The 9,548-nt window shown below is 40.1% G+C and overlaps 1 protein-coding gene across 1 annotated transcript; it reads right to left on the bottom strand.

Annotated features, from left to right (window-relative positions):
* Positions 1-430: 430 nt before the first annotated feature.
* Positions 431-4,698, bottom strand: LOC117543006 (cornifelin homolog B-like). The gene is made up of 4 exons (XM_034210984.1): positions 4,682-4,698; positions 1,147-1,258; positions 851-1,038; positions 431-753 (listed from the first exon to the last, which is right to left on the bottom strand). The coding sequence occupies exons 2-4, from the start codon at positions 1,214-1,216 to the stop codon at positions 544-546; spliced, it is 468 nt and encodes a 155-aa protein (XP_034066875.1). The 5' UTR covers positions 1,217-1,258; positions 4,682-4,698; the 3' UTR covers positions 431-543.
* Positions 4,699-9,548: the final 4,850 nt, after the last annotated feature.

Below are 9,548 nucleotides of genomic sequence, written 5' to 3' on the forward strand. Positions count from 1 at the left end.
AATATTGATGAAAATCAGTAAAAGCCCAAAAATCCTAAATATGTCTTATAATTCAATGAAGTAATACTATCTGGTATGGGGAGGGTCCGTGCATCCCCGTTTGTAGTTAATGATGTCTTTTGACCATCAATCTGGATCACAGAGTGCCCTCTGTTGGCCTTTAGGATGAAGTGCACTTACAATGAAGACGCTGAGTAGCAGGCCTACTTTATTCCTCATTCTACAACTTTATTATTTCTCTTATTAATAGACCACACACAATTAATTTGGGTAAAAATGCAAAAAACCACAAGCTTTTTTTTATCCTTGACCAAATACATGCAAAGTACTTTTCCCAAGAGATTTGAAACAAGGTTTGTCATTTTATAGTTAAAAAAAAAGAAATCTCTATACTTTTGACAAAAAGAGACACAATTTAAAGAGACTGCAGTGTAATTACACTTGATAAACATGCACTTAGATATATAGATGTTAATAAAACAGACAGCAGCCTGAGCTGAACTTCCTTCACAAGGCAGACGGACACATGAGAGTCCACAGAGCTCAGTTTGATATCACGGTGACTCCTGGTTGGGTCACATATCCAGCTTGAGCAACCATCATCATTGGAGCAGGCTGCATTTGTATAATGGGTTGACTTTGCACAACGATGACATTAGGAGTTTTATTGCGATGTTTTAACTCACGATGCATCTGACACCAGGAGCACCACTGACACAAACAGGACACACACATGTCTCCACAGAGAGAACCCTGCAGAGAACCAAACAAAAATATGTTTATTAAGTTACATTTTTTTACTTTTATGAAATTTGTTTTGTGACATCTAGTATGCTTACAAGCATCCTACCTTGATGTGGTATCTGTTTCGCATGGCAACCCTAACAGACAGGACTGCTGGAGGCACATAGACAGGAATTCCACACATTACTGATGTGCACATGCTCAGTATGTCACATACTGGGAGTAAACGGTTTTCACCAAACCGTCCTGTAACAGTGCAGGCCAGACAAGGGCCACACCAGAAGCCGTAGCAACCTGAAAAAAACAGGGAGATACACCGACAGAGATGCTTGCTGAATATATTGCACAATAATGCACAAAAAAAGGGAAAAAAACGTTTTAAGTCATGGTTTTATTTCTTACATGTAGCGTGGTCCTCAAAGCAGTCAAAGAGATCGCTGCTCCACTCTTTCTCAGGTGGTGGGGCTCCCATCGGATGTTGGATAAATTGAGCTACCCACAGTGAACAATTAACCTGTAAACACACAAATCAGTGCAAAGCAAAATACACTTCTGATAAACAAAAAGCTCATTCTGTAAGTCTCATACCACTTATTCAGTTGGAGAACTCTGAAAACATAATTTTTGCACTATATTTATCTTTTAATAGATAATCTGATTAGATTTTCGATGCGCTTTGCATAATTTATTTGAATGAGAATGAACTGTGCTCAGCTTTGAAATATTACAGTTTTTCTCGATTGCTAAGACACTAACATTATACATAAAGCACAATTATTTTAACTGACACTCAAAGAGCAAAACATCGGCTCAAATCTCCAAAACTCTAAACACGTTTTCAGCTTTTGACACAATTTGCAAATCAACATGGCACTTTTTGCAAACCACTGCACACGTTTCTCCACGTAAGACACAGGAATCTGACATAAAGTCACGTGTTAGCAGGTTTAAAACACTGATATTCAAAATGCCTCACACATGGACCAATTATCAAGAAACACGTTCCACCTGACCAAACACCTGATAGCATCATTGTTGGCTCATCAATCAGGATGTTAGCACTATGAAAAGACCACAGGTGAGTACTTTCTTACAGCAACAATGGAAGCCAACATGGAAGCAAGAGGAAGAGGAAGAGGAAGAGCTGGGCTGAGAGTGAGAGGAGGAAGAATGAGAGGAGGTAGAGCTGGAGGGAGAGGACGTGGACAAAGAAGAATACTCTAATGAAATGAAATGTTATCAACCATGGTTTGTCGATGAGAGAGGCTGGACGGAGGGTTCACCCTAATCTAAGCCGATGTACTGTCGCCTCTGTAATCCGGACACTTAGACTTGAAAACAGGTTAGTTAGTTTTAGCTCTGCATAACTCATGATATCTCAGCGCTTATATCTGTTGTGTGAAACGTATTTACTTCATTACTGTCATTTAATTGTTGGTATGTTGCATACTATAACTGTACACACATCCTGCACAATGTACTGTGGTAAACTTACTTTTATGCAACACAGACACTGACCGACCACTATATCTTTGTTGTTTATCTGAAGGACTGAGAAACAAAGAGGTGGAAGGCTAAGGATTTTCAATGAGGCACAGGAAGCAGCAGTTACAAACTGGGTTTTGGCAAACAATGCATCACACTTAGAGAGATCCGAAGCATAGTAACTATGTGCTGAGATGCATGTTGCACAATGTTAGTTTTGAATAAAATGCAGAACCCTCTATGCACAGAGCATAGTCCATAAAAGATGAAAGTGCTTTAGATGATGCTCAGCAGTGTGTAGTTGGGTGGTCAAACAATCTAGTATTATGAATGAAGTGTGTTATATTTGGTGCAAAAGTTTGCATTTGGAAAGTGTTTATGTAGTTTTGAGTGCAGTTCTTCATTTGGCAGGAGAAATGAGGTGTTTTGCACTTTGGGTGTGTGGTTTTGTGAATTGTGTTTAGTGTTCTGAGAAACTGAGCAATTAAAAAGAAAATGTGTGTTAGCAATCGAGAAAAACTGTAAGAGTAGAACAGCCACTGTGGCAAACAATCTCTTTTCCAGTTATTAAGAGGACCTTTGAATACAAATTGCCAAAATAAAGTGCAGTAAAAGATGAGACATTGTCCTTACATTTATACTGCATACAGAAAAGGCAATAAGTATTTTGCTAGTCTTTACAGTTTTTCTCGATTGCTAACACACTTTTTTTTTTGTATTGCTCAGTTTCTCAGAACACTAAACACAATTCACAAAACCACACACCCAAAGTGCAAAACACCTAATTTCTCCTGCCAAATGAAGAACTGCACTCAAAACTACATAAACACTTTCCAAATGCAAACTTTTGCACCAAATATAACACACTTCATTGATAAAACTAGATTGTTTGACCACCCAACTGCTGAGCCTACTCTAAAGCACTCTCATCTGTTATGGGCTATGCTCTGTGCATAGAGGGTTCTGCAGAGAAAGATTGCTTGAGTATACAGAAATACAGTAAATGCAGAAATACAAATGAGAAATCACATTTTATTCAAAACTAACATTGTGCAACATGCATCTCAGCACATAGTTACTATGCTTCGGATCTCTCTAAGTGTGATGGCATTGTTTGCCAAAACCCAGTTTGTAACTGCTGCTTCCTGTGCGTCATTGGAAATCCTTAGCCTTCCACCTCTTTGTTTCTCAGTCCTTCAGATAAACAACAAAGATATAGTGGTCGGTCAGTGTCTGTGTTGCATAAAAGTAAGTTTACCACAGTACATTGTGCAGGATGTGTGTACAGTTATAGTATGCAACATGCCAATAATTCAATTACAGTAATGAAGTAAATACGTTTCACACAACAGATATAAGCACTGAGATATCATGAGTTATGCAGAGCTAAAACTAACTAACCTGTTTTCAAGTCTAAGTGTCCGGATTACAGAGGCGACAGTACATCAGCTTAGATTAGGCCGAACCCTCCGTCCAGCCTCTCTCATCGTCAAACCATGGTTGATAACATTTCATTTCATTAGAGAGTATTCTTTTTTGTCCACGTCCTCTCCCTCCAGCTCTACCTCCTCTCATTCTTCCTCCTCTCACTCTCAGCCCAGCTCTTCCTCTTCCTCTACCTCTCATTCTTCCTCCTCTCACTCTCACCCACCTCTTCTTCCTCCTCTCACTCTCAGCCTTTCCTGTTCCTCTTGCTTCCATGTTGGCTTCCATTGTTGCTGTAAGAAAGTACTCACCTGTGGTCTTTGTATAGTGCTAACATCCTGATTGATGAGCCAACAATTATGCTATCAGGTGTTTGGTCAGGTGGAACGTGTTTCTTGATCATTGGTCCATGTGTGAGGCATTTTGAATATCAGTGTTTTAAACCTGCTAACACGTGACTTTATGTCAGATTCCTGTGTTTTACGTGGAGAAACGTGTGCAGTGGTTTGCAAAAAGTGCCATGTAGATTTGCAAATTGTGTGAAAAGCTGAAAACGTGTTTTGGAGATTTGAGCCGATGTTTTGCTCTTTGAGTGTCAGTTAAAAATAATTGTGCTTTATGTATAATGTTAGTGTGTTAGCAATCGAGAAAAACTGTAACCAAAGATAATGGTGAATTATGTCCTTATAGTACAGTATAATTCCATTTCTAAATTGATGCTACATCTATGTCAGTATTACACAAATAAAAGAATGTTAATGATAGCCATTCAAAAATAAATACAACAACTTAAAATAAGATGAAGTCTCTTGGTACAACCACAATACTAGATGACGGATCAATTGAAGATTTAGTATATTGTATTTCTTTTTTATAGTTAGTTTAACACAAATCAACTGGTGACATTCAGAATAACCCATGATGCCTGTGGTTAATATACATTTCAAAAACTGCTCTTATACTGGTAAATTCCCTTTTACTGCCTGCATTAAACTTATAATCAACAATTACTACAAATATATTTTACCTGATGGAGCTGGAAACACTCTTGGCGACTCTGGAGCTGTCAAAAAATGAAAGGGTGCGACTTTGTTTGGGTGTGGTATGTTTTGCATGTTGGACAGCAGCAGATAGAAACAAAGCAGCAAACCTGAATCCATTGACCCAAATAACTGACAACAAAACCACTTGTGGAGAAAGGTTTGACCATCATGTTTTTTTTAAGTGATTTGTATTTATATATGGTTATCATTTATGGATAAAACGTTTCCAATGTATGTGTGTTTTCCTCCTCTGATAAGAGAAAAGGATACATTAAAATTACATTTAGAATGTTTTTTAATTTGAAACATTTGAGAAGCTTTAACTTTGACTCATATGTGACTTTCAAATAGCAGATATTGAGAGTAGATCAGGTTATTTCACTCTTGTTGTAACAGAGGTCTGAAGAGGTCATTCAAGGCTTATGCACATGAAGCAATTTGCATTTCCAGCAGTGGTGGAAAATGTACTCAGGTCCTTTACAGTGTGAAAATAAAAATTGAATTACAGTTTTTCTCGATTGCTAACACACTAACATTATACATAAAGCACAATTATTTTAACTGACACTCGAAGAGCAAAACATCGGCTCAAATCTCCAAAACTCTAAACACGTTTTCAGCTTTTCACACAATTTGCAAATCAACATGGCACTTTTTGCAAACCACTGCACACGTTTCTCCACGTAAGACACAGGAATCTGACATAAAGTCACGTGTTAGCAGGTTTAAAACACTGATATTCAAAATGCCTCACACATGGACCAATGATCAAGAAACACGTTCCACCTGACCAAACACCTGATAGCATAATTGTTGGCTCATCAATCAGGATGTTAGCACTATGAAAAGACCACAGGTGAGTACTTTCTTACAGCAACAATGGAAGCCAACATGGAAGCAAGAGGAAGAGGAAGAGCTGGGCTGAGAGTGAGAGGAGGTAGAGCTGGAGGGAGAGGACGTGGACAAAGAAGAATACTCTCTAATGAAATTAAATGTTATCAACCATGGTTTGACGATGAGAGAGGCTGGACGGAGGGTTCGGCCTAATCTAAGCCGATGTACTGTCGCCTCTGTAATCCGGACACTTAGACTTGAAAACAGGTTAGTTAGTTTTAGCTCTGCCTAACTCATGATATCTCAGTGCTTATATCTGTTGTGTGAAACGTATTTACTTCATTACTGTAATTGAATTGTTGGCATGTTGCATACTATAACTGTACACACATCCTGCACAATGTACTGTGGTAAACTTACTTTTATGCAACACAGACACTGACCGACCACTATATCTTTGTTGTTTATCTGAAGGACAGAGAAACAAAGAGGTGGAAGGATTTCCAATGAGGCACAGGAAGCAGCAGTTACAAACTGGGTTTTGGCAAACAATCACACATAGTAACTATGTGCTGAGATGCATGTTGCACAATTTGATTTTTGAATAAAATGTGATTTTTTTTTCAACAACTCATTTGTATTTCTTCATTTACTGTATTTCTGTAAACTCAAGCAATCTTTCTCTGCAGAAACCTCTATGTACAGAGCATAGTCCATAACAGATGAAAGTGCTTTAGATTATGCTTAGCCGTTGTTACGGTTATCTGAGAGGACCCAAACGCAGGACACGGCAGAGTGTTAAAAAGGTTTATTTTGAGGTGAAGGAGCGTGGAGAACAATCCGGTTGATAGCGGCTGTTGAGGTGGAGGAGCGTGGAGAGTAATCCGGCTGGAGAGCAGTGGCGAGCCGTGACTTTTATACCTAGGTCCTCTGACCCCCCCTTCCCTCGAAAAAAAAGAAGAGATATTACGTCTCAATGTAGACTTCAGCGGAATATCAAAACAGCGGTCCGGGGTGCAAAACGCATCAATGACAGCGACCCTCTACCACACAAAACAACCAGTAGCGTGGCGTGGGGAAAAATGTAGGGGAAGCCCATTTTTTGGGTCGGGGGGGTGGTCAATAACGTAACCAGATGAGTGATTACAGCGCCCGGTATCATTTCACACACATTTGTATCACACAGATGCAGGACTTGCACACGCCTGTTATCTAACCGAAAGGTCCGCACGCACTCTCCAGCTGAAACTCTCTCCTTATTAATTTAAGCATTTTACTTATTAATGTATGCAGACAATCACACAATCTATGTGATTTTTGGATTTACCGTGCCTCTCAATTGCCCGTGACAGGTTGGCAAGGTCGATGAATCCTGAAGTTGCCCAAGGATTGTTCAGGGAGCACGAATCCTTGTCAAAAAGAAGACATGGCCAGCAAAATAGACGCTGAAGTTTAGCGCTTCCAGTTAGCCACTCCGTGCGGACATAATTGTCCTCATTGAATGTCCGATTCTCTCCCTTTTTCCTCTGTGTACACCATGGGCGTCGCCTGGGGTAGGCATCTGGGGCTTTAGCCCCGGATGTTTTTTCTTTAGCCCCGGACAAATTCTCCCTCAATAATATAATACATTAACCTACTTTACCTATAGGACGGACGGCAGAATTGTAATTTCCCATGTTCAGTGAATGCAACACAGAGGCAAGACGACGCCACCAGACCAATCAGAGAGTTGCATGGAAATAAACGTGTTTTATTGGCTGACAGGTACGTACCTCTCCTCTGTGACAATGTTTACACTTTAAACTGTCAGCCCCGGACGCGGAGATTCTGAAGATGGACATTAGAAGTTTTTTTATTAAAAAAGACGGCAATTCTCAAGTGGTGGCTCACACAACAACCCCAGAGCCACCACCTGAGCCAGGTGAACAAGGTATGTACCTGTCAGTAAACTTACAAGTTATGCGAACATGTAAGCAAAGCGTAAAATACAGCTACGTTGACGTTACTTTGAATCGCGCGGGTAAACTAAACCGTTAGCAAGTAGCTATAGCTAGCCAGATTAAATAAACACTTTGTCATACAATCTAAATGTTGTGTTTTTTAGCGTTACCTGGTGATTTCAAAGAAAGCTCTCTGGGAAATGTTGACTTACTGTCAGTGTTCGACATGAAGCTATAAGCTACTTTACAGTAGTACAGTTGATCCTGATTCCTGAGTCCTGTCAGTTAAAGTGTTTCATAGTTAGCTTAGCTAAGCATCAATGTAGCACTGAAATATATGGATGTGAATTACTCAAACTACATTTGTATAGGAATGATTCTGTCCTATTGGCAGATAACTACTCTTAGTGATATTTACAAGAGGTTTCCAATGTAAATTTAACTATTTTCAATTGGTTAGTATTACATTTTGTGACAGTGTGGTGACACTCATTTTAATGAAGACACATTTGTGTATCTTGAAATTCATTTATTTGACAGAGCTGGAAACTGATTGACTTAAAATACTTGTTTGTCTTTACCTACACAGTCATCACAGATGAGCCAAACAGAGTAGAGGATGAAGAAATGAGAACAGGAGAAAGGGACACACAAGAAGGAGATACAACAGATAAGAACAACAATGAACAGGAACATCAGAACAGACAAGAGTCAATGGGTAACTGGGGAACTGATTTAGGGACTGCAGATACAGGGCCAAGGCAAGTGAGACATCACTGCTTTCCATCCGGCATGTTTGGCCAGCAAAAAAGATCATTTCAACCAAGTTGCTTTTAAATGGCTTGAATATTCTACAACTGCCAATGCAGCGTTCTGCTTTAGTTGTAGAATATATGGCAAACCAAAGCAGTCAAGGGATCAAAGGGACACCCTCACCACCTCAGGATACACAAACTGGAAGCGTTCATTGGATTCTTTTCGAGAACATGAAAAGTCAAACGTACACAAGGCCTTAATTATTCTCTGGAAGAGCTTTAAAGCCACCCAGGTCCACAGGGACATCACACAGCAGCTACATGCTGCAAATGTCAGTGAGATTCAGGAACGTAGGGAGTATCTGAAACGCATAGCAGCAGTGACAGCCTTTCTTGGGAAGCAAGGGATTGCTTTCAGAGGGCACAACGAAGCAGCAGAGAGTGATAATATGGGTAATTTTATGGAATGCATGAAGCTTCTTGAAAACTTTGATCCTTTTCTGCAAACCTATAAGCCACCTTCATGTGTGACCTACCTCTCACCCTCATCACAGAATGAGATGATTGAAAGCACCGCCAACGTTATAATGGCAAGGATAATATCTGAGATCAAAGAGGCAAAAATGTACTCGGTAATGGTGGATGAAGCAAGAGATAATCACACAGAGCAGCTTGCATTGTGTGTGCGATATGTAAGTCCACAAGGCTCAGTGAAAGAAAGGTTCCTTGGACTTTCTCAGCTTGCAGCATTTGATGCTAAAACCATCACTGACACAATAGAGCAGCTACTTGACAAACATGGAATAGGACATCTTAAATGTGTTGCCCAGAGTTATGATGGTGCTGCTGTTATGAGTGGAAAAGTGAGAGGTGTACAAGCTCGGTTTAGAGAGAAGCATCCAGAAGCACTTTATGTTCACTGCTATGCCCATGAACTCAATCTTGTCCTTTGCGCCACTTGCAAAGCCATCCCAGAGGCATGTGACTTCTTTGATCTCCTGGAGTGTCTCTACTCTTTCTTCTCCACATCTCTTGTCCACCATCAGAGATTGGAAACATTTCAGAAACAGCTAGAGGTAGGGAACAAACAACTTGTTCAGCTGTCACACACTCGCTGGGCATGTCAAATTGAGTCGGTGAATGCAATCCTAAAAAACCTCCCTGCTTTGATCCAGACTTTAGGGAGCCTTCCAGCCCCTCTGGCAAAGGGACTGGAAAGCAAGCTTTGCAAATTCAGTACCATATACATGCTTGTCCTGTTCCAGACACTGCTCTCAACCACTCAGGGCCTGCACAAATACCTGCAGAAAGAAACACTTGAC

Source organism: Gymnodraco acuticeps, unplaced genomic scaffold (genome assembly GCF_902827175.1).
Source record: "Gymnodraco acuticeps unplaced genomic scaffold, fGymAcu1.1, whole genome shotgun sequence".
Classification (NCBI taxonomy): Eukaryota; Metazoa; Chordata; class Actinopteri; order Perciformes; family Bathydraconidae; genus Gymnodraco; species Gymnodraco acuticeps.